The 24,450-nt window shown below is 43.4% G+C and overlaps 1 protein-coding gene, 1 long non-coding RNA gene and 1 pseudogene across 7 annotated transcripts in view; 2 read left to right on the top strand and 1 right to left on the bottom strand.

Moving 5' to 3' along the window:
• LOC118389259 (keratin, type I cytoskeletal 13-like) overlaps positions 1–12,020 on the top strand; it is a 36,479-nt gene extending 24,459 nt beyond the window's left edge. For 2 of the 6 annotated variants that reach the window (XM_052527704.1, XM_052527700.1), the window contains exons 2-8: positions 8,583–8,953; positions 9,365–9,447; positions 9,776–9,932; positions 10,206–10,367; positions 10,507–10,632; positions 10,952–11,172; positions 11,330–12,020. In XM_052527704.1, the coding sequence (XP_052383664.1) occupies positions 8,583–8,953; positions 9,365–9,447; positions 9,776–9,932; positions 10,206–10,367; positions 10,507–10,632; positions 10,952–11,172; positions 11,330–11,567 (1,358 nt within the window). In that variant the 3' untranslated portion in view covers positions 11,568–12,020. Of the gene's footprint in view, positions 1–8,368; positions 8,954–9,364; positions 9,448–9,775; positions 9,933–10,205; positions 10,368–10,506; positions 10,633–10,951; positions 11,173–11,329 lie in introns of those variants that run through there. The other 4 variants (XM_052527698.1, XM_052527699.1, XM_035779143.2 and 1 more) reach the window with 4 other exon arrangements.
• LOC118389266 (uncharacterized) lies at positions 929–1,744 on the top strand. Its single transcript, XR_004826700.2, has 2 exons — positions 929–1,116; positions 1,228–1,744. It is a non-coding gene; the product is annotated as an uncharacterized LOC118389266 (long non-coding RNA).
• A 1,129-nt stretch (positions 12,021–13,149) lies between the features above and the next one.
• Positions 13,150–18,232, bottom strand: LOC118389400 (keratin, type I cytoskeletal 50 kDa-like; annotated as a pseudogene).
• Positions 18,233–24,450: the final 6,218 nt, after the last annotated feature.

Raw genomic sequence — 24,450 nt, 5'->3', positions numbered from 1 at the left:
GGAGTAATGACTCCTCCCATGGTGCTATAAAGTTGGAAAAGGAAGGAAAACTACTTTTGTTGGAGCTGCAGACAACTACAGTGGATGGAAAATGAATAAAGTTAAGTGAAACTTAATATAATGGTACCTGAGTCTATGCATAAAATCACAAACACTATGAAGCAACAATGGACTGTTAAGTTTAAGGAAAAGGACAGGCGGTAATGACCGGTTGCATCACCGCCTGGTATGGCAACTGCTCAGCATCTGACCGTAAGGCGCTACAGAGGGTAGTGCGTACAGCCCAGTACGTCACTGGGGCCAAGCTTCCTGACATCCAGGACCTACAGTATATACTAGGCTGTGTCAGAGGAAGGCCCCAAAAATTGTCAAAGAATCCAGAAACTGAAGTCATAGAAGGGGTAGCAGCGGCGGTGGCGGTTATGGTTTCATCATGGGAGGGTGGTGGTGGCTTTCAAGCACATCTGTGATAAGCAATGGTGTTCAAATTCCTAATGAAGACAGAGGGCAGGTCAAGTTGTTACCATCAGTCAGTGGTCCGTCACGTCTTAATCCTTTAAACTCAGCACCATGTGTTTCTCCACAGGAGCTGCTGGCCATGAGGATGGCCAGCAGGACTGGTGCTGCGTGACCTGGAGTCCTGGTTCCAGACCACGGTAGAACTTCTAGAACCCCTAAACTGTGTTCATGGTGTAGATGTCCTTTACTTCTAGTTGGTAACATTGTCACATTCTATCATGAGCTGAAATGTTGGTGTGTTTCTGTGATGATTGACCACTTATTGTGTTTTACAGACAGAGACGTTGAACAAGGAGGTGGCGTCCAGCACAGAGGTTCTCCAGACCTCCAAGTCAGAGATTTCGGAGATCCGTCGCACACTGCAGGGCCTGGAAGCCAAACTGCAGTCACAGCTCACCATGGTGAGCCGTAATTACAAACATCTGACCGAGGACCACAGTTTAGGGCACATTACTTACACAACTTTCTGCAACTTTCTGCAATAATCAACATTTGACTCTTTCATCATTCTCTACCATCCCTCAAGTATCTCACTTTCACCTGGACTCTAACACTATCCCTCAAGTTGTTGTAGCCAGGCACCACTCCATCAGCATGGTGAGCCATAATTATTTTCACAGACCACACATTAGGGGGCATTACTTACACAACTTTCTACAACTTTCATAGATGCTAACTATGCTAATCATTGGTTTCCCTTCCTCACAGCCCCTGCCTCAGCTCCTGCAGCTCCGGCCCCAGCTCCTCCAACTCCACCACAAGCAAGATGGTGATTGTCACAGAGGAAATGGTGGACGGCAAGGTGTAGGCAACGGGTTAACACCATTGAAATATAATTAGTAGAATGGGTATAGGAAATGAGAGGCCAGCACATGGAATATTGCTGCTCCCCATTGCTTTATTCATGCAACCTAAAATACGTTTCAACTTATACAAAGGGAATATTCACCTGAAACGACGATCTTCATTATCTTTGTTATTTGTTAAGGGCAGCTCTGTTTAACTCTAGTATGGGGTGTCCATACCATCCTCCTATTCTTTCTGGAATGGCTCAAGCCCCTCAGACACCCATCATGGAACATTGACTTCAATGGGTTTTCTTTTCTGGTAATTCTATTTCTATGCTTAACACCTCCAGAAAAACATATTCCACTACATCTGGATGGAACACCAACAGACCCCATTGTGAATACAATAAAGATGCTCTGACTTACTGACACCATCATTCTGTTTTCTGTATTTTTAATTTTTATTTTATTTTGGATTACCCTCAGCCAAGGCAGCAGCTACTCTTCCTGTGGTCCAAACACATTAAAGCACTTACATTACATAGAGAACGAAAGATTAAACAGTACATCATATAACATTATTACACCACTACATATCGACGATACAAAATGTACGATACAAAATGTCATATAACCACCGTATAAACCTATTACTATGTATGCATGTGTGTGTCTCTTTACAATCCCCGCTATTTCATGAGACACATTTTTACTTGTTTTTTAAAATCTGATTCTACTGCTTGCATGTGGAATAGAGTTCCATGTAGTCATGGCTCTATGTAGTACTGTCCGCCTCCCATAGTCTGTTCTGGACTTGGGGATTGTGAAGAGACCTCTGGTGGCATGTCTTGGGGGTGTCCGAGACGTGTGCTAGTAGTTTAAACAGACGGCTCGGTACATTCAGCTTGTCAACACTTCATACAAAAACAAGTAGCGATGACGTCAACCCGCTTGCTGGCTCACCTCTCTAACCGCTAGGCTACCTGCCACAGTTAGGCACATCCTGCAATCTAAACTGAGAGGTGGGGAGTTTATTTAACTCTTATTCTACCAGGTGAATTGACTGAGAAGAGAACACATTCTTATTTATAGCAACCACTTATGAAAAGTTGCAGTGGAGAGGTGAGGGGATGAAAGATAGTCATCCCGGTAGGAGGGACAGATTTGGGAATTTAGCTAGGACATAATCATGGCACACTAGATTGTGCGGTCTGTCATCTTTTTGAAGGGGAGAGGACAGGCAGAGGTCACTTTACATAGTTCATGCTTCATATATTTTCTCCGGGGGGTCCTGCATGTTCATTCCTGTCAAACATGAACATTCTTCACTTGTGTCTGATCAACAGAGTAGCAGCAGCGTGTATGGTGATTGTGTGAGTGTGTGTGTATGTGTGTAGAGTCAGCATGAATGTGTGTGTGTGTGAGAGAATGAAGTGTTTGTGTGTGTCAAATCAAATCACATTTTATTTGTCACACACACCTGGTTAGCAGATGTTCATGCAAGTGTAGTGAAATGCTTGTTCTTATAGTTCCGACTGTGCAGTAATATCTAACAAGTAATCTAACAAATTTTAACAAAGTGTGTGTGTGTGTGTGTGTGTGTGTGTGTGTGTGTGTGTGTGTGTGTGTGTGTGTGTGTGTGTGTGTGTGTGTGTGTGTGTGTGTGTGTGTGTGTGTGTGTGTGTGTGTGTGTGTGTGTGTGTGTTGGAGTATCGATGTGAGTGTGTGTGAGTGAGTGTGTAGAGTCCTGTGAGTGTGTAGAGTCCTGTGAGTGTACATTGAGTCAGTGTGTAGAGTCCTGTGAGTGTGTAGAGTCCTGTGAGTGTGTAGAGTCCTGTGAGTGTACATTGAGTCAGTGTGTAGAGTCCTATGAGTGTGTAGAGTCCTGTGAGTGTGTAGAGTCCTGTGAGTGTGTAGAGTCCTGTGAGTGTGTAGAGTCCTGTGAGTGTGTAGAGTCCTGTGAGTGTGTAGAGTCCTGTGAGTGTGTAGAGTCCCGTGAGTGTGTAGAGTCCTGTGAGTGTGTAGAGTCCTGTGAGTGTGTAGAGTCCCGTGAGTGTGTAGAGTCCTGTGAGTGTGTAGAGTCCTGTGAGTGTGTAGAGTCCTGTGAGTGTGTAGAGTCCCGTGAGTGTGTAGAGTCCTGTGAGTGTGTAGAGTCCTGTGAGTGTGTAGAGTCCTGTGAGTGTACATTGAGTCAGTGCAGGAAAAAAAAAGAATACATACAACGGGTAATGCAGATTGTCTGTGTAGTGATTGTTAGCTTTTTAGTCAAATCTCATGGACAGATGAAATGGCGAGAATCTGTCAAGGCTCACATAGAATAATGTGATTACGAGCGGCAGTGGTTCCTGGTTTTCTGTTTTCATCATTGATTATTTGGATGAATGAGAATTGGGGCGAAGGCAGTGCGTAAACTGGTGCAGTGATTTTCAGGCCTGTGTGCAGATGATAAATGGTTTCCACTAGATTCCACAGCCACAAAGTCAAACTTGGCTATATCATTTCCCCCCCTTCTTTTTAGCCATGATAGGGAGGGCTTTGGCCGAGAGTTTCCATTTGCAAGGGAGGAGACTTCGCTTCCTTCCTTGGCAAGAAGGTAATCATAATCCCTCCAAAAGTAAAACAGGAAATGGAAACTTTCATGAGAAACCTCTGGGTAACTGAGATGAGTTATTTAGCAGTTTTATGGCTGGGGATAGAAGCTGTTCTGGAGCCTGTTGATATCACGTACTGGTACGGCCTGCCGTGCAGAAGCAGAGAGAACAGTTTATGGCTTGGGTGGCTGGAGTCTTCAACAATTTTCCGAGCCTTCCTTTCACACCACCTGATATAGATGTCATGGATTGTAGGGAGCTTAGCCCCAGGGATGTACTGGGCTGTCCGCCCCACCCTCTGTAGCACCATGCGATCGAGGGTGGTGCAGTTGCCATACCAAGCAGTGATGCAGCCAGTCATGATGCTCTCAATGGTGCAGCTGTATAACTTTTTGAGGATTTGAGTGCCCATGCCAAATCTTTTCAACCTCCTGAGGAGGAAGACGCTCTGTCATGCCTTCTTCACGGCTGTGTGGGCCATTTTTAGTCCTTACTGATTTAGATACAGAGCAACTTGAAGCTCTCGACCCACTCCACTACATCCCCGTAGATGTGAATGGGGGAGTGCTCACACCCCTGTTTCATGTCGTCCATGATCAGCTCTTTGGTCTTACTGATGTTGAGGGAGAGGTTTTTGTCCTGGCACCACGCTGTCAGATCATTGACCTCCACCATGTAGGCGGTGTTATAGTCACCTGTGATCAGGCCTACCAAATTAAATCAAATCAAATGTATTTATATAGACCTTACATCAGCTGATATCTCAAAGTGCTGTACAGAAACCCAGCCTAAAACCCCAAACAAGTAAGCAATGCAGGTGTAGAAGCATGGTGGCTAGGAAAAACTCCCTAGAAAGGCCAAAACCTAGGAAGAAACCTAGAGAGGAACCAGGCTTTGAGGGGTGGCCAGTCCTCTTCTGCCACCATTGTGTCGTCAGCAAACTTGATGAGGGTGTCGGAGTCGTGCGTGGCCATGCAGTCGTGGGTGAACAGGAAGGACAAGAGGGGACTAAGCACACACCCCTGTGGGGCCCCCGTGTTGAGGATCAGTGTGGCGGAGGCCTACCCTCAACACCTTGGGTCGGCCTGTCAGGAAATACAGGATCCAGTTGCAGAAGGAGGTGTTCAGTCACAGGTTCCTCGTGGGCTTGGAGGGGACTATGGTGTTGAACGCTGAGCTGTAGTCAATGAACAGCATTCTCACATAGGTATTACTCTTATCTATGTGGGTGAAATCAATGTGGAGTGCAATTGAGATTGCGTCATCTATGGATCTGTTGGGGCAGAATGCAAATTGGAGTGGGTCTAGGTTCTAGGGTGTCTGGAATGATAGAGTTGATGTGTGCCATAACCAGCCTTTCAAAACACTTCATGATTACAGATGTGAGTCCTACAGGGCGATAGTCATTGTGGCAGGTAGTCTTAGAGTTCTTGGGAACAGGAATGATGGTGGTCAGCCTGAGACATGCGGGGATTAGAGACTGAGACAAGGAGAGGTTGTAAATGGCTGTTCTGCGCAAGTTCTGAGAACGTGCCCTGGAATGCTGTCCAGCCTCACGGCCTTGTGAGTGTTTACCTGATTACCGAGATCCACCAGTCCTCCGGATCTGGGGTGGCCCTCATTCATGACTCTGTGTTGTTTTTGTAGAAGCGTGCATTAAATTAACTGAGTTCTTCTGGTAGAGAGGCATCATTGGGCAGATCATGGCTGGGCCTTCCTTTGTAATCCGTAATGGACTATTGCCCCTGCCACATGCGGTGGGCGGTGGAGTCTATGTAATAGGATTACAGCTTGTTCCTATATTGTTCTTTTGCTTGTTTGATGGCTCAGTGGAGATCGTAGCGGGACTTTGTGTCCTCAGCCGTAGACTCTGTGTTGGCAGCGATAGCCCTTTGTGCGGTAAACCGCCAACCTCTGTGTTAATCCAGGGCTTTTGATTGGGGAAGCAGTGAACCGTCACTGTGGGGACAACGTCGCTGATGTATTTCCTAATGAAGCCATTGATGGAGGTGGTTAGCTTGTCGATGCTATCAGCGGAGTACCGGAACATATTCCAGTCAGCGCTAGCAAAGCAGTCCTGTAGCATAGCCTCCGATTCAGAGGACCATTTCTCCATGGAGAGCATCACAGATACTTCCTGGTTGACCTTGTAGATAGGAAGCAGGAATATAGAGTCATTATCTGATTTTCCGAAGGGGGGACGTGAAAGTGCCTTGTATGCTTGCTTGCGGATAGAGTAACAGTGGTCTAGGACTTTATCGCTCCTAGTGGAGAATGAGATGTGTTGATGGAACGAACCAACCCAGATACAGGTTTCTGGGATTATATTCGTTATTAATTCTCTTCCCCTCCCACCTCCCACAATCCCAAATCCCCAGCCAGCACCCAGATGCCGGTTTCTGAGGGTTTGTAAAAGTCTGCTGTAACGATCCTCTTCCTGTGAATGACTGGAACATGAGACGTGTTCATGATATTTTATTAAAATCAGAACACTAGAACAAAAAACAACAAAGAGGAAAACAAACAGTTCTGTAAGGAAACTAACAATACAGAAAACAACTACCCACAAAACCCATGTGGGCAAGAGCTAAGTTTGGTTCCCAATCAGAGAGAATGATAGACAGCTGTCCCTGATTGAGAACCATACCCGGCCAAAAACAAAGAAATACAAAAACATAGAAAAAAAGAACATAGATTGCCCACCCTAGTCACACCCTGGCCTAACCAAAATAGAGAATAAAAGCCTCTCTACATCTGCAGAGTGCAGGTATAGGCATGAGATGACATTGCACTTTGCCATGTCATATAACACATGGGGTCTTCCAAATGGAAAATGACCCCAAGCATACTTCCAAAGTTGTGGCAAAATGGCTTAAGGACAACAAAGTCAAGGTACTAGAGTGGCCATCACAAAACCCTTACCTCAATGTGTGGGCAGAACTGAAAAGTGTGTGCGAGCAAGGAGGCCTACAAACCTGACTCAGTTACACCAGCTCTGTCAGGAGGAATGGGCCAAAATTCACCCAACTTATTGTGGGAAGCTTGTGGAAGGCTACCCGAAACATTTGACCCAAGTTAAACAATTTAAAGGCAATGCTTCCAAATACTAATTGAGTGTATGTAAACTTCTGATCCACTGGGAATATGATGAAAGAAATAAAAGCTGAAATAAATAATTCTCTCTACTATTATTCTGACATTTCACATTCTTAAAATAAAGCGGTGATCCTAACTAACTGATTAAATGTCAGGAGTTTTGAAAAACTGAGTTTAAATGTATTTGGCTATGGTGTATGTAAACTTCTGACTTCAACTGTACACTGTATATAGTGCAACATCTCCGCCAATGCGACTATAATCCATTCTACTGCAAATCATTAACATGAGGACATAAATGCTGTAATGCTCTTTGGCATTAACCAAATGCAAATCATCTTTTCCACATACTAAATGTCAGACTCAAATGGAAACCTCTAGAGCATGATAAAAACACATCTGCAAGAAATGCTCTGGTTATATGGAAATATGCAAACAAGCGACAGCTTGTTCTTGCATGTTGCAGATGCCAAGTTCCCTTCCAAGGTGTTAAGGGAAAAGAACGGTACTTTAATCCCATCTGAGGTTTCTTTTCCTGGGGTAAGATGCCTGGAGTAATGACTCATCCCATGGGGGCTATATAGTGGTACTTTTGTCAGTCCTGCAGACTCCTACTGTTGATGGAAATGCATGAAGTTGAGTGAAACTTAATACAATGGTAAACTGAGTATGTGCATAAAAGGAACAATGGATTGTTGCTTTTAGGGAAAAGGACAGGAGATTTTCTTGCAAGACATCAGTGTGTGAGACAAAGACAGGTCTGTTCAGGGAGAATGTTGTCCGGGTGTCAAGCGATAGATCATATTCTACGAAGTGAAGTTTCTTTGCAACTTGTTGTCTTAGTAACATAACAGGTACAGATAAATAGCCATTCTGTGTGTCAATCTATATTATCAGGAAACACGGAAAAGCTCACCTGTCAAAGTTAAACTGTGTGTGTTGACTGATTGACTGACCTACCTGGGGCTAATAGAAGCAGGTGTGTCTGTGCTTTCTACCAGACGCTATTTATGGGAGAGGAATTCCATCTGTTTACAGGGTGTGAACTTATATATGTTTGTGCAGGCAGACACCATATATAGAGCAAGATGGGGGAGGGTGGAGTTGCACAGCAATAGTATATTTTCAATATCAACACATAAAGCACATATCTATCTATCTTCCTCCATCTCCTGCATCCTAGCGTCTGCCCGCAGGGTGTCAAAGTGGGTGGAGGAGTCCTGCCCTGCCCTACATGAGGTAATGCTTACCTGTATTCATCCCTTCTGCCTCTCCCACCCATGTCCAACTCCCACCCTCCCTCCTTCTGCCCTGTGCAGCATAAAAGAGAACAGTGGCTGGGCCGTGCACCACATTCTCTCTCCTCATCCCAGGCAGGCAGACTCGCTCTCAGCAGCCATGTCCTTCTCCAGATCTAGCATGTCCTACAGCAGCAGCGGCGGTGGAGGCGGAGGTGGCACCATGTCCATGAGGTCTGGAGGTGGAGGTGGAATGGGTATGGGCTCCTCCCGCTTCTCCTCGATGGGTGGTGGTGGTGGAGGTGGAGGAGGCCGCGTCACTGCCATGAGGGCCGGCAGTGTATATGGAGGAGCAGGAGGCTCTGGGGTGCGCATCTCTAGCTCCTCGTTCGGTTCCGGTGGTGGAGGTGGTGGTGGTGGCGGTTATGGTTTCAGAATGGGAGGGGGCGGCGGCGGTGGCGGTTTTAGTTTTGGCATGGGTGGGGGTGGTGGGGGTGGTGGTGGCGGCGGTGGAGCCGACCTCCATGTGTCGGTCAATGAGAAGGCCACAATGCAGAACCTGAACGACCGCCTGTCCACCTACTTGGAGAAGGTGCGCCTGTTAGAGGCGGCCAACGCCGAGCTGGAGCTGAAGATCCGTCAGTTCGTTGAGAGCAAGACGTCCCCCAGCGCTCGCGACTACTCTGGCTTCTATGCTACTATCGCCGACCTGCAGGACAAGGTATGAAAGCGAAAGCATTCAATGATGAATGTTATGCCTATGAATATTGGACAATGCAAAATTACATTTTTTTTTATTCAACCAAAATTGATTCAACCAAGATATTGCACCAAAGATAGATGCAAAGACAGTATGCATATTTTTAGCTGCAGCATTGTATATAAAGCAGATAATTGACGCTGTTCCTTCCTCTCTCTTAAGAGCCCCTAGGCGATTGCAAAAGGTGCCATGCTTTACGGTCATAACGACCACAGGTTCCCTGTAATGCTTCCATGAGCTCTAATTTACAGTGCAGCTGAAACTCAGAACTCAATGCTTACAGTGTGGGATCACTGTTTGTGTGTACTGCATTCGTGTCATATTCCATGCATACCCCATCCTGAAATGTTTTTGCCGTCCTCCACCTCTCAGATCCAGGCTGCCACCTGCTTGAACGGAAGCATCTATCTCAGCATCGACAACTCAAAGCTCGCTGCAGACGACTTCAGAAACAAGTAAGTACATCCAACACCATCCACAGATACAGTACACTGCTGGTACATTACATTAACCTAACCACATGGAATAACCCCAAATCTGTAAAAACACTCATACTGTTTTTTATTACATTTTGTATTGAATCTACAAAAATAGAAACCAAATGACATTACCCTTCAGCTACACCATAACCACACCCTCCCAACAGACATATCAGAAGCCTGGTGTTACTTTCTGTTATTTTCCCCAAACTTAATGGAATACTAGAATCTATAACTCCCCTGCTATTCTCACAGAGGAACACAATCAGGCAGTTCTTTGACCTAAGCTCTCTCCATCTCTCAGGTATGAGAACGAGCTGGCCATGCGTCAGTCAGTGGAGGCGGACATCGCCGGGCTGAAGAGGATGCTGGATGAGATGACCATGGCCAGATCTGACCTGGAGATGCAGATCGAGGGACTGAAGGAGGAGCTCATCTATCTCAAGAAGAACCACGAGGAGGTGGGTGTGGGCTGATGGGACATATCCATACAGTCCCTTAATGTATTACATCTATTGACCATGTCAACCTGCTATGGGTCTCCACTAGAGTCTCCACTAGAGTCTCCACTAGAGTCTCCACTAGAACACCACTGCTGGCTTTCAAGCACATCTGTATCAAGCAATGGTGTTCAAATGTATAATGAAGACAGAGGGCAGGTCAAGTTGTTAACATCAGGCAGAGGTTAGTCACTTCTTAGTCCTTTACACTCACCTCTATGTTTTTCTCCAAAGGAGCTGCTGGCCATGAGGACTCAGATGACTGGACAGATCAACGTGGAGGTGGACGCAGCACCACAGGAGGACCTGTCCAGAGTCATGGCTGAGATTCGTGAGCAGTACGAGGCCGGTAGTGCCAAGAACCAGCGCGACTTGGAGGCCTGGTTCCAGACCAAGGTGAAACCTTTAGAACCCCAAAACTATGTTCATGGTGTAGATGTTCCTTTACTTCTAGTTGGTAACGTTGTCACATTCTATCATGAGCTGAAATGTTGGTTTGTTTCTGTGATGGTTGACCACTTATTGTGTTTTACAGACAGAGACGTTGAACAAGGAGGTGGCGTCCAGCACAGAGGTTCTCCAGACCTCCAAGTCAGAGATTTCGGAGATCCGTCGCACACTGCAGGGCCTGGAGATTGAACTGCAGTCACAGCTCAGCATGGTGAGCTGTAATTATTTACACAGACCACAGTTTAGGGGACATTACTTACACAACTTTCTACAACTTTCTTCAATAATCAGCATTTGACTCTCATCATTCTCTTTACCAAATCTCAAGTATCTCACTTTCACCTGGACTCTTCCACTGTCCCTCAAGATGTTATAGCCAAGCACCTCTACATTACTATAGCCAACCTCTCTACCTGACTACACATTCAATTACGAGAGCTAACTTTTTCAGTATGACAGTAAACATTTCAAATTCCAAACCTACTCCCACATGTTTTTGACCCATCATCTCTATCTCTCCCGGCCAATAGAAAGGCTCCCTGGAGAACACGCTGGCGGAGACTGAAGGCCGTTACTCCATGCAGCTGGGACACCTCCAGAACCAAGTGACCAGTCTGGAGGAGCAGCTAGTGTCTCTCCGCAGCGACATGGAACGCCAGGGCCAGGAGTACAAGATGCTGCTGGATATCAAGACACGCCTGGAGATGGAGATCGCTGAGTACAGGAGGCTGCTGGACGGAGAGGCTAGCGGGTAAGGCAGGATGGAATAAACAATGTTCATTTGGAATTGACCTTAGTATGAGCCATGGTTACTTTTGACATGAATCATCAGCTATGTGATCTTTAATAAATAGTTATTATGATCATAGATCCTAACTATGCTCACCATCGTTTTCTCTTCCTCACAGCCTTGGCCTTAGCTCCTCGAAATCTGGCCACAGCTCCTCCAGCTCCCACATCAGCTCGTCTAGCTCCGGCGTCAGCTCCGGCCTAAGCTCCGGCCTCAGCACCTCCAGCTCTGGCCTCAGCTCCTCCAGCTCCGGCCCCAGCTCATCCACCTCCACCACACGCAAGGTGGTGATCGTCACAGAGGAAATGGTGGATGGCAAGGTTGTCTCCTCAAGTGAAACCAAACACACCTCTTAAGGTCCCACACACACAGCGAGCACTGCAGTAAGCAATGGGTTAACCCCATACAAATATAATTGCTAGACTGGGTATAGGAAATTAGAGGCCATCACATGGAATATTGCTGCTCCCCAGTGCTTTGTTCATGAAACCTAAAATTCAACGTTTCAACTTATACAGTGTCTTCATAAGATGAAAAATCCCTGTCTTCCTTATCTGTATTATTTGTTTAGGCCAGCTTGGGTTAACTGTAGTTAAAGATGTGCATATCGTCCTCCTATTCATTCTAGAATGGCTAAAGCCCCTCAGACACCTATCATGGTACATTGACTTGAATGGTGATTTATTTTCTGGTAATTCTATTTCTATGGTTAACACCTCCAGAACAACATATTCTACTACATCTGGATAGGACACCAACAACAGACCCCATTGTGAATACAATAAAGATGCTCTGACTTGCTGACTTCATCATCCTGTTTTCTGTGTCTTTCAACTTGATGTATCTGATCTGGCATGCTCCTATACATCTGACTATCATATAGAGTGTCATCTTTTGCACATGAGGCCAATTCTATGGTCTTGAGAAAGCATATGTGTCAGAATGATCTTGAATAGTGTAATTTATGACATTCACTTCTGCTGAGTTGAGTTTAAAAGTTGGCAATATAGAAATGTGAATATAAGAAGTCTGATTGCTAGTGTCACGAACCGGCTCGTAACCAGTTACAAAGAGGGTTTTGCGTTTACGCACTGAAGGTAGGTGAGGAGTCAAACGCAGGAGAGCAGAGATGTCAGTGTAGCGTATACTTTAATCTGGGCAAGTCCAAAAACACGGTACAGTACAATACCCCAAAACAATGGGAAGTAACAGTATTCTCGTAAGGTGCAAAAACACAACGCATCTTACTATAATAACCGCATGCGAAATACACTGAGGAAAGCCTCCACAAGCAACAAGAAAAATAATCCCGCACAAACCTAAGCGGGGAAACAGGGGTAAATATACACACATAAATTAAAGCAAATGAAAACCAGGTGTGAATGAACCAAAGACAAAACAAATGGAAAAAGAAACATGGATCGGTTATGGCTAGTAGGCCGGTGACGCCGACCCCCAAGCACCGACGGAACAGGGAGAGGAACCACCTTCGGTGGAAGTCATGAGGGAGACAACGTGGAGATAAGGAAAAACAAAAATATATTTATTAACTAAATATTTATTAACTAAAACTATATACAAGTAACAATGGTGTGTGTAGTCAGTGAGTGGTTGCATGCATAGATGGTGAAAATGAGGGGTGTTGAGAGGTGCCAAAACAAACAAACCACAAAATGCCACAACCAAAAATAACAGTGTGTCTGCATGGAGAGAGTCTCCTCAATGAACAGGGAAAGGTGTACTTATCCCCAGGACACACCCGAGCCCAGGTGCGTCCCACCTCGCTGACGACCCTCCCGGCTCCGCCCCCTGACATCCTACCAAGGAAAACGAGCAAAGAGAAAGAATTCGGCAGACAGAGTGGCAGGGCCGCCACACTGGCTGTCGGCAAAATTACATCATTCTATCTCTATTAACCAGAAGGGGATTAGGGTTCCAATTTGGGAACTCCCCCCCCCACGTTCAGCTGGAAGGTGGCGCATGGAACGCAAAAATATTCCTAAAAATATTTAACCTCCACACATTAACAAGTCCAATGGCTCAAATGAAAGATAAACACCTTGTTTATCTACCCAGCAAGTCAGATTTCTAAAATGTTTTACGGCGAAAACATAGCACATATTTATGTCAAACCACCACCGAAGACACAGCTAATTTGCATAGCCAAGTTGAAAAAAATATGCAATCAACAAACGCAGGATTAAAAGAAAAATAATTTCACTAACCTTTTGAAATCTTCATCAGATGACAGTAATATAACATGTTACACAGTACATTTATGTTTTTTTCAATAATATGCTATATATATCCATAAATCTCTGTTTACAATGATGCATCGTTCAAAAATGCTACTCAAATGTCCTGAGAAATGACGATAGCTCCGGCAGATAACGTCAGCTAACAAGGAATATACATCATAAACTTTGACTAAATATGCATGTTCTACATATATATAGGAAGATATACTTCTTCTGAATGCAATCGCTGTGTTACATTTATTTTTAACGTTACAGGTTTCGTTCACTAGGCTATACTATGAGTCGGCGCTCAAAAGTAGCATTATGGCTCCTCTATCTTGGAGTCCACAGAAACTCAAATTTACCACATAAATACTCCCTTACCTTTGCTGTTCTTCCATCAGAAGACCTGGAAGGAATTATACTTACCAAAAACAGCGTTTAGTTTTGCAGTCTGTGTCTTTCGGTTCTCAAACACGACACATTTCGGTTGAAATGCAGCCAAAAGTCAAGTGGATGCGCACCAAAACGTTGAAATTACATATTATATGTCGACTAAACTTGTCAAACTAAGTTCATAATCAAGCTTTAACATGTTATAAAGGTGTACAGCAATTGTGAGGACGAACAGAAACACAGGCACCGTTTAATCGATCTTGGAAAAAAGACAGAGCGCGCATGAGAGTAACCTGTTTTTTCGCGTGACCGAAAGGTTTCGGCCCGCCAAAACTCTCGTGAGTGCGCGATTCTCACAATGAGAAGCCCCATTGGAAGCAGACATCGCGCTGAAGACAAAGAGACTGTTCCCAGACCTGTAGGTGCTTGGGAAGGGTGGGGGCGATGACGTCAAAGTTGGGTCAACTTTTCTGATGACAAGAGAGAGTTTGGGAGAATGACTGCCCTGAGAGTTCTGCTTTACATACAGACATAATTTAAACGGTTTTAGAAGCTTTAGAGTGTTTTCTATTCAATAATATTTTTTATTTGCATATATTAGCAACTTTTGACAAAAATAAATTCTGTTTACTATGGGCACGCAATTACTCGAGGGGGCAGTAAACAGCCCTATCCCCAACAGGTAATCAAACTCTTAGTTTTTCAAGCATTAGATTCAGAGATATACAATGTGTAGAGGATGTTTGTGGAGTCAACTCTAGTGCTGGACACCATGTTTTGGTGGGAAGATGTCGAATTGAAATCAAGTCATATGAAATGAGAACACAAAATGTATCTGCTATGACATCCATACTCACAGATTCATATAGTCAGTCTATTATAAAGCATTCATATCTCTGAAACAAGTTAAACCACACAGCCCATTCTCATTCAACCACATAATCTTTATTGATGGTTCTGTTAACAGAACCATCACCTTTCCATCCACAATGGTCTGGGTCACGGTGATCATCTTTATAACCACTGTGGAGTCAAAAATGGACATGGAATAAATCTCATTGCAACACTCATACTGAGCACTTTAAAGCATACTTTTAGAATAATTTTTGTTTCTTCATATCTTCTTCATTAGTCCACTTTTGATACAGTCCAAAATAATTGTCAACTTCCAAGTTTTGAAGATACAGTATTTTGCTTTCAGCTTAAAATAAAGCAAGACCAAGTCTCATCAGTCTCATGATGATGCATTTGGCAAGAAGCCTACAAATGCTTATTGCCCGCTGTATACAATGACTTACCTTGGGTGGAGCTGTCGTCCTCTCCGTCCAGCAGCCTCCTGTTCTCTGCAATCTCCAGCTCCAGCCGGGTCTTGAGGTTCAGAAACATGTCGTACTCCTGCTTGTTGTGGGCGATGTTGGCGTGGAGCTGGGAGAGCTGGAGCTCCAGGCTAGTCACCATGCTCTGGAGCCCTGCCAGCTGAGCAGAGTAGCGTTTCTGGGTGTCTGCCAGCGTGGCCTCCAGGGAGGATTTCTATCAGGGGAGGAGGGAGAGGAAGGGATGAGTGGGTGAAGAGTGAAGTAGCACCAAGACACTGATCTTGGGTTAGTTTTGCATTTCTCCCCAGTAATGGTTAAGTTTAGGATTGGGGGAGAGGAAGCTGATCCTAGATCTTTACTTAGGGAAAACTTCCCCCTGGAGCGGACTAGTTAGTATACTGGTGCCTTGTCCAATGACATGCTACCACAGTATGTGATACTGTTGCACAAGTTTTGCTTCTGTTCGCGGGGGATAGAGTGGGTGCCCTCTCCAATGCACTACACACATGGATAATATTTGATTATTGTATAACTCTGTTGCACAAAACTGTGTGAGCGGTTGTGAATCTGGTGCTCCAATAGACTACACACCCAGAAAAATGTTTGGGCAAGTCCAGACATGAGGTGGACATGTTGCCAAGTTCAAAATGTCAGTAAGGTATTTATGGGTGTCAGAATAACGACATGCAGAGAGACCTGGCATACATGCTATCACCCATGCCTGGGTATTTATGGCGTGCGTGCGTGCGTGCGTGCGTGCGTGCGTGCGTGCGTGTGTGTGTGTATGTGTCCTTCGGACTCTGTGAGGTGGCTCACCAGCTGCTCAATGTTTGTCATGACTTCAATCCACACTGTGGCCAGCTATACAGGTTAAAAGAAATAGCATTAGTCAACACAGTTTACCTCAGAGCCAACTCATTCACTCTCTAAATTGATTTCCATGCATCAATAGATCATTGACCTCATCCTATACAGAGAATATACTTTCTTCATGCTTTAAACATGTTTTTTAATTGACACTTCAAATGTAACATTTTTTAGGGCAGCTGAATTGCATTATTCTTATGAAGAAAAAAAAAACCTTTAGAGAATAACTCTTTTAGATAAATGACTTCATATAGTAAAGATATCTTGGTCATTCAGCTCTCCTTGCCCTGGTACCAGGCTTCCAGCTCTTTGCGGTTCTTGATGGCCACAGACTCGTAGTGCTTCCTAATCTCGGTCATCGCTGCGTTCAGGTCCTGGGATGGGGCAGCATCCACTGATACATTCACCTGGCTGCCCACGTGGGTCTTCACCAGGGCAATCTCCTGTAGGTCAAAGGTCAGAGGGCGTAACCTCAGGTAGTAACCATAACAACCAACAGTAGCTTGACTGCGATTAAACAGGTCTCAATGTTTTAGATCTGAGTATTTGCTATTACAGTGCAGCACCACACGTGTGATTACATGTTTTTCAACCAGAGGACTTTTAACCTACTGGACTAAGCTATTGTCAACTAATCTAATGTCTCCTACTGGTCAATATATTACCCATTATTCACCATACATGAACTGTTATGTGTGAATTTGTGCATGTAAAAGTCACACAAAGGGTAATAGTGAGTTAATGGAAGAAAGTAAGAATACTAGGAAGTGTGAGGAGGGGGAGAGGAACTGTGTTGTAAAAAAAAAACACCCATCCATCTGTGTAAAGGAAATCCTGGTGTGATATCAGCAGTGGTTAGGTAGATGTCATATTTGTGTACTGAACATTAACTGCTCTAATAACACCCCATACAAAACAGGGCTAAGTACTCCTTAGTGGCCAATGATATCCTTCCGCCTAGCAACTGTCATGTGGATGCCGGCTGAAGTGAGTTTTATGCTGCTGTAAGTGGAATGAAATACATGTAGGGTCCATTGTATATCGTCACTGAACACGAAGCAAATAAACAATATATTGTTCTAGTACTGTTTGCACTATTAGGTCAGTATTACCAAGTAAACATATGCATGTCATTCCTATTCAGATTCACTAGAACAAACATATCTGTTATACTGTAGGTGTGGATGTGAGGAGGGAGGTAAAAACGTGTTGGCGTTGGTGGACATCAAAGATAAGAAGGTATAGCATTTTGTTAGATTGGTGTTGCTAACGCTTTGTGGTTTTGAATGGGTGTACTGTGAAAAACAGCTCCCCTGTGCTATACAGTGTGGTTGTACTGTGAATAACTGTTGGCCCGGAACAATCTGTTACCACCTGGTGGCTCCTCTTGAGCATGATGAGCTCGTCCTTCAGACCCTCGTAATGCATCTCCAGGTCAGAGCGGCCCAGGTTCATGTCATCCAGGACCCTCCTCAGACCACTGATGTCTGCCTCCACTGCCATCCTCATGGCCTGCTCTTTCGCATACCTGAGCAGGTCAAAGGTCATGCTAAGGTCACACAGGCTACCAATATGTTTTAAGATTGTAGTCTTGCAGTGTCTGAACACCCATACTAGCGTACTAATTAGTGTGCAAAAAATAAATGAAATTTGAAAATAGTAATCCAAATGCATCATCTAATGCGCGAATGCATTGACTCCCACCACTCGTTCATTTTGGTACAGCATGTCAATTAATCTGTTGTCCAACACGTGAGTCGGGAAAAGACAAGTGAATTCTACTACAGGTAGATCAAACGCCAAAATTAGTATGCAGTTTAAGTATGTAATACGCTAGCTAGTGTGGGTAATCGGACACGACCATTGATCAGTTTTGCCTTTTCCTCACTAATAGTTATGGATAAGATTTAGCTTGGGTAGGCTGATTATGGTTCTGTATCTAAAAGGGTAACTTTGACTCAGAGTGTGTTGTATAAAGTCTTGAGTGAAAGACAAAGGTTTTATATGAATAGTGTGTCATGATTCATAGTCGTTAGTAGCCCCTTACTTCATCTTGAAGTCCTCAGAAGCAAGCTTGGCATTGTCAATGTCCAGCACAGTCTTGGTATTGGACCTGGGTGCCAAATGGGTCTGGATGACTGTGACCTGCAGCAGGAATTCCAAAAATGAGACTTGGGCTGTGTCCCTTTTCCCTATATAGTGCATTACTTGTGACCAGGACCCATAGGGCTCTGGTCAAATTTAGGGAACATTTGAGGTAATATCATGCCATTTGCGACTCAGATTTGGTTGTATGAAGTTGTAGTTAATGACATTATTTTAGTACGTAACCTGCATTGGCCTTCAAGGAACAGAACAAAAACGTCTTCTGCCAGAATTCCTTTTGGCTGAAACACCCCCATCCCATCTCACACACATTTCCCTCCTCACCCCCATAGAGAGGAACAGATGCAATAACTAACTGCCTGTACACAGAAGAGCCAGCAAATAAATCAACAGAGATGATGGAGTAGGTGCTAGTGGGAATAAGTTAACATTGTCAGCTGTCAAATACCCCTAATTCTAACACACATGGAGTCCCAAATGTAATCCGTGGAGTCACAAATGTAATCTGTGGAGTCACAAATGTAATCCGCGGAGTCCCAAATGTAATCCATGGTGTCACAAGTGTTGTCACATTCATAAAAACATATTTTACCACTGTTGTGTTTGCAAAGCAAGAAATATGTTTGTAATATGTTCTGTGTTAACCAGAAAAAAACTGTCTTGCAGGTGGTGCTATTTTAAATTAATCATAAAACAACCAAATAGTTGTTGCTGTTTGTAATGATATAATGATGTAATGATGTAATTATGTTATATAATTATCAGGAAGCCTAATTCGCCTGTTATTCAACCACCACTTAAATCTAGATGTAATACTTATTTCCGTAGCCTAATTACCATTACAATATCCTATTTCTAAACAGGTTGAACTACACTTAAGCAATAATGCCAGAGGGGTTTTGGTATAGGGCCAAAATACCACGGCTAAGGCCTGTTCTTACACATGACGCAAACCGGAGTGCCTGGATACAGCCCTTAGCCGTGGTACAGTATGCTGGTTGAAGTCAGAAGGTTTCATACACCTTAGCCAAATACGTTTTTAAACTCAGTGTTTCACAATTCCTGACGTTTAATCCTAGTAAAAATTCCCTGTCTTAGGCCAGTTAGGATCACCTCTTTATTTTAAGAATGTGAAATGTCAGAATAATAGTAGAGAGAATGATTTATTTCAGCTTTTATTTCACATTCCCAGTCGGTCAGAAGTTTACATACACTCAATTAGTATTTGGTATCATTGCCTTTAAAGTGTTAAACTTGGGCCAAATGTTTCGGGTAGCCTTCAACAAGCTTCCCACAATAAGTTGGGTGAATTTTGGTCCATTCCTCCTGACAGAGCTGGTGTAACTGAGTCAGGTTTGTAGGCCTCCTTGCTCGCACATGCTTTTTCAGTTCTGCCCACAAATCTTCTATGGGATTGAGGTCAGGGCTTTGTGATGGCCACTCCAATACCTTGACTTTGTTGTCCTTAAGCCCTTTTGGCACAACTTTGGAAATATGCTTGGGGTCATTGTCCATTTGGAAGACCTCATTTGCGGCCAAGCTTTAACTTCCTGACTAATGTCTTAAGATGTTGCTTCAATATATTCACATAATTATCCTCCTCATGATGCCATCTATTTTGTGAAGTGCACCAGTCCCTCCTGGAGCAAAGCACCCCCACAAAATTATGCTGCCACCCCCGTGCTTCACAGTTGGGATGGTGTTCTTCGGCTTGCAAACCTCCCATGGTGTTTATACTTGCGTATTATTGTTTGTACAGATGAAAGTGGTTCCTTCAGGCATTTGGAAATTGCTTCCATGGATGAACCAGACTTGTGGAGATCTACAAAAGAAATGCTGAGGTCTTGTCTATTTTCTTTTGATTTTCCCATGATGTCAAGCAAAGAGGCACTGGGTTTGAAGGTAGGCCTTGAAATACATCCACAATGACATCTCCAATTGACTCAAATGATGTCAATTAGCCTGTCAGAAGCTTCTAAAGCCATGACATAATTTTCTGGAATTGTCTAAGCTTTTTAAAGGCACAGTCAACTTTGTGTATATTAACTTCTGACCCACTGGAATTGTGATACAGTGACTTATAAGTGAAACAATCTGTCTGTAAACAATTGTTGGAAAAATTACTTGTGTCATGCACAAAGTATATGTCCTAACCGACTTGCCAAAACTATAGTTTGTTAACAAGAAATTTGTGGAGTGGTTGAAAAACAAGTTTTAATGACTCCAACCTAAGTGTATGTACATTTCCGACTTCAACTGTATACCACCAGTGGCAATATCAACATGTAAATCTTGGTGGGGCAAACTCAAAACAAATGTTGTAGATGCATGCCAGCAAAGACACTACACAACACAGCACTAAACAATACATTAACTGCACTATAACAGTGCCCACAAACCTACATAAAGCTGTCCCAACAGCAGAGCTTTCTTTTCAGCACCATGGAGTGAATCCTGACCACTGCTACACCTGGCTATCAGCAGAGCCTTGTCTGGCAGCAAAACAGTTCATTCAGCCTCATTTACTGCCTTTAAAAAACATAGTTGATATGGATGACTTGCTTAAACAAATGTGATTTCTCCTGACAATTGATATGTACAAGCTATGGCATAAGGGGAAGACGAGCTGATAAGAGGCAATCTGTAATTTTCAATAAGACATTAATGAGCGAGCTAGGATGGACGCAGTCAATATAACTATTTGCACTTTTGAAATGTACAGCGACAGAATTCAGAACATGGGCTATTCTTACAGCATTCTCCCTGTACACTAAGTCAGAACCATAGGATAAATAAAGGGAGCATATAAGCAGACAATGAAAGCGCTTACAATATTCAATGTACATTTCTCTAAAAGCTATAGGCTACATGTGCACCACCAAGTAAGAACAGTAGGCTAAATTATGAGGGGAAAGGGGACCAACTTATTAGGGTAGTAACAGCTTACAACACAACATACACTTAGTATTACTTTCTTAACTACAGTATACATATCTCCCTGGCATAATACATAATTTATGCAGCATACAGTAAATTTGACTCACTGTGCTCTGTACTCAAGTGCTGTGATCACTTGAACAGGAAGGTAGTGCGGAAGGTCCTTTTTGTGGGGATATTTTGTCATCAAACTTTGTCATCAAATTCTGGCATTCTCTGGATTCATGGTGCTTTCAAGACAACTGGGAACTTGGGAAAAAAGAAGGTTGAATCATGATGTCAGTAATCTTCAGGTCGGAGATCTAGAAAGAGGCCAGAGTTCCCGACTTGGAATTCCGAGTTGGATGACCATTCAAAACGTATTTTTCCAGTCTGAGCTCATTTTTCATTTCAATCTTTGCAGTTAACCACTGATTCTTTCCAAACCACTCATTGTTGAATTTGCAAATTGCAACTTGTTGTGTAATGTTGATGTCAAATGACCAATGAGCACTCATACGTTTTATCTATAATTTCTATTCATATGACACGGATTGAAAAGAAAAGGATTTGCTGGTAGATTGTCAACGTGATTCATGATGATGACTAGCTTAATAGCTAAGATTTATTTTGAAAGTATGATGTTGACACGACCAGTCCAATCAAAGCCACGGTAGATATTTAATTATTATTTTTTTATTTTATTTAACCTTTATTTAACTAGGCAAGTCAATTAAGAATAACTTCTTAACGACATATTTTTACCTTGTCAGCTCAGAGATTCGATCCCGCAACCTTTTGGTAACTGGCTCAACTCTCTAACCACTAGGCTAGCTGCCGCCACACCGAGCCACTGCCTGTCCACCCGGCTATCATCCAGAAGGTGAGGTCAGTACAGGTGCATCAAAGCTGGGACCGAGAGACTGAAAAACAGCTTCTATCTCAAGGCCATCAGACTGTTAAATAGCCATCACTAGCATATTAGAGGCTGCTGCCCTATATACATAGACTTGAAATCACTGGCCTCTTTAATAATTGGAACACTAGTCACTTTAATAATGTTTACATATTTTGCATTACTCATCTCATATGTATATACTGTATTCTGTCCTATTCTACTGTATCTTAGTCTATGTCGCTCTGACATTGCTCATCCAAATATTTATATATTCTTAATTGCATTCATTTACTTTACTTTATTGTATTGTTAGATATTACTGCACTGTTGGAGCTAGAAACACAAGCATTTCGCTACACCCGCAACAACATCTGCTAAACACGTGTGTGACAAATACAATTTGATTTGATTTGCAACGTGATTTGACGTCATTTTATCTGTGGCCAATGACCTTGAGCCTTCTTAGATGGGCACTTCTCATGTAACTCTATGGCAGCAGGGTAGCCTAGTGGTTAGAGCATGGACTAGTAACCGAAAGGTTGCAAGTTTGAATCCCCGAGCTGACAAGGTACAAATCTGTCGTTCTGCCCCTGAACAGGCAGTTAACCCACTGTTCCTAGGCAATCATTGAAAATAATAATTTGTTCTTAATTGACTTGCCTAGTTAAATAAAGGTCAAATTAAAAAGACAGCGGCGGATTTAGGTATGGTTGACATGGTCAACCGCCCAGGGCGGCATCTTGGTGGGGGCGGTACGGGCCGCCCGCACCAAAAAAATTGTAATGGTGAGATTCGTCAATGACCCACAGTCACCGTGTGGAACTGTGGGTCAATTAACCTTGTCGGAGTGAACGCCCTGATTCTAGTTTGTGAGCTAGTCAGGCTACCGCCTGGAAAGATCTCCCACTCATAAGTGCATGATGGGGAGGGGAGGGGAGCGGGGGTAGTTTGACCTCAGGTCTTCCCACTGGAAACCCGAGGCAGGGGGAGCAGGAGAATCTATCAAATAGGGCACCTCTAACTTTGTACAGTACTAATGCAATTAGTCAAATCAGTCACACTACGAAATGTTACCAAACAAACCACAATTCATTCATAATACTGTGAATATGTAGTTTCACAAACACATTGTTGCATTGTTTCTGGTTTGTGTGAAATCGTTAAGAATAGTATAAAACCAGTCTGCACACCACCAAGGTGAATTGGTTTACTCTTGACTCTTGGTTGACAGTGTTGGAGGATGGGTAATGTATTGATGTTTTTTTTATCTGTTTTTTCAAATGTAATTTTACTGCTTGCGTCAGTTACTTGATTTGGAATAGAGTTCCATGTAGTCATGGCTCTGTGTAGTACTGTGTGCCTCCCATAGTCTGTTCTGGACTTGGGGACTGTGAAGAGACCTCTTGTGGCATGTCTTGTGAGGTATGCATGAGTGTCCGAGCTGTGTGCCAGTAGTTTAGAAAGACAGACAGCTCGGTGCATTCAACATGTCAATACCTCTCATAAATACAAGTAGTGATGAAGTCAATCTCTCCTCCACTATCAGCCAAGAGAGATTGACATGCACATTATTAATATTAGCTCTCTGTGTACATCAGTCGTGCTGCCCTGTTCTGAGCCAATTGCAATTTTCCTAAGTCCTTTTTTGTAGCTATTACTGCATCAATATGTTTTGACCATGACAGTTAAAAAAAAAAATGTTTAACCTTTATTTAACCAGGCAAGTCAGTTAAGAACAAATTCTTATTTTCAATGACGGCCTAGGAACAGTGGGTTCAGGGGCAGAACGACAGATTTGTACCTTGTCAGCTCAGGGGTTTGAACTCACAACCTTGCGGTTACGAGTCCAACACTCTAACCACTAGGCTACCCTGCCGCCCCAGTTTACAATGTAGTGTTACTCAACTTGCTCAATTTCCACATTGTTTAGTACAAGATTTAGTTGAGGTTTAGGGTTTAGTGAGTGTTTTGTTCCGAATACAATTATTTTAATTTTAGAAATATTTAGGGCTAACATATTCCTTGCCACCCACTCTGAAACTAACTGCATCTCTATGTTGAGTGTTGCAGTCATTTCAGTCGCTGTAGTAGCTGACGTGTATAGTGTTGAGTCATCCGCATACATAGAAACTCTGGCTTTACTCAAGGTCAGTGGCATGTCATTAGTAAAAAATAAATAAAAGCAAGGGGCCTAAACAGCTACCCTAGGGAATTCCTGATTGTAACTGGATTATATTTGATAGGCTTCCATTAAAGAACACCCTCTGGGTTCTGTTAGACAAGTAACTCTTTATTCACATTATAGCAGGTGGTGTAAAATCATAACACATACGTTTTTCCATCATGTCAAAAGCTGCACTGAAGTCTAACAAGACAGCCCCCACAATAATTGTATCATCAATTTCTCTCAGCCAATCATCAGTCATTTGTGTAAGTGCTGTGCTTGTTGAGTGTCCTTCCCTATTAAGCATGTTGAAACTCTGTTGTCAGTTTGTTTACTGTA

The sequence above is a fragment of the Oncorhynchus keta genome, chromosome 10 (assembly GCF_023373465.1).
Source record: "Oncorhynchus keta strain PuntledgeMale-10-30-2019 chromosome 10, Oket_V2, whole genome shotgun sequence".
NCBI lineage: Eukaryota > Metazoa > Chordata > Actinopteri > Salmoniformes > Salmonidae > Oncorhynchus > Oncorhynchus keta.
This window is presented reverse-complemented; position numbering and strand designations above follow the sequence as displayed.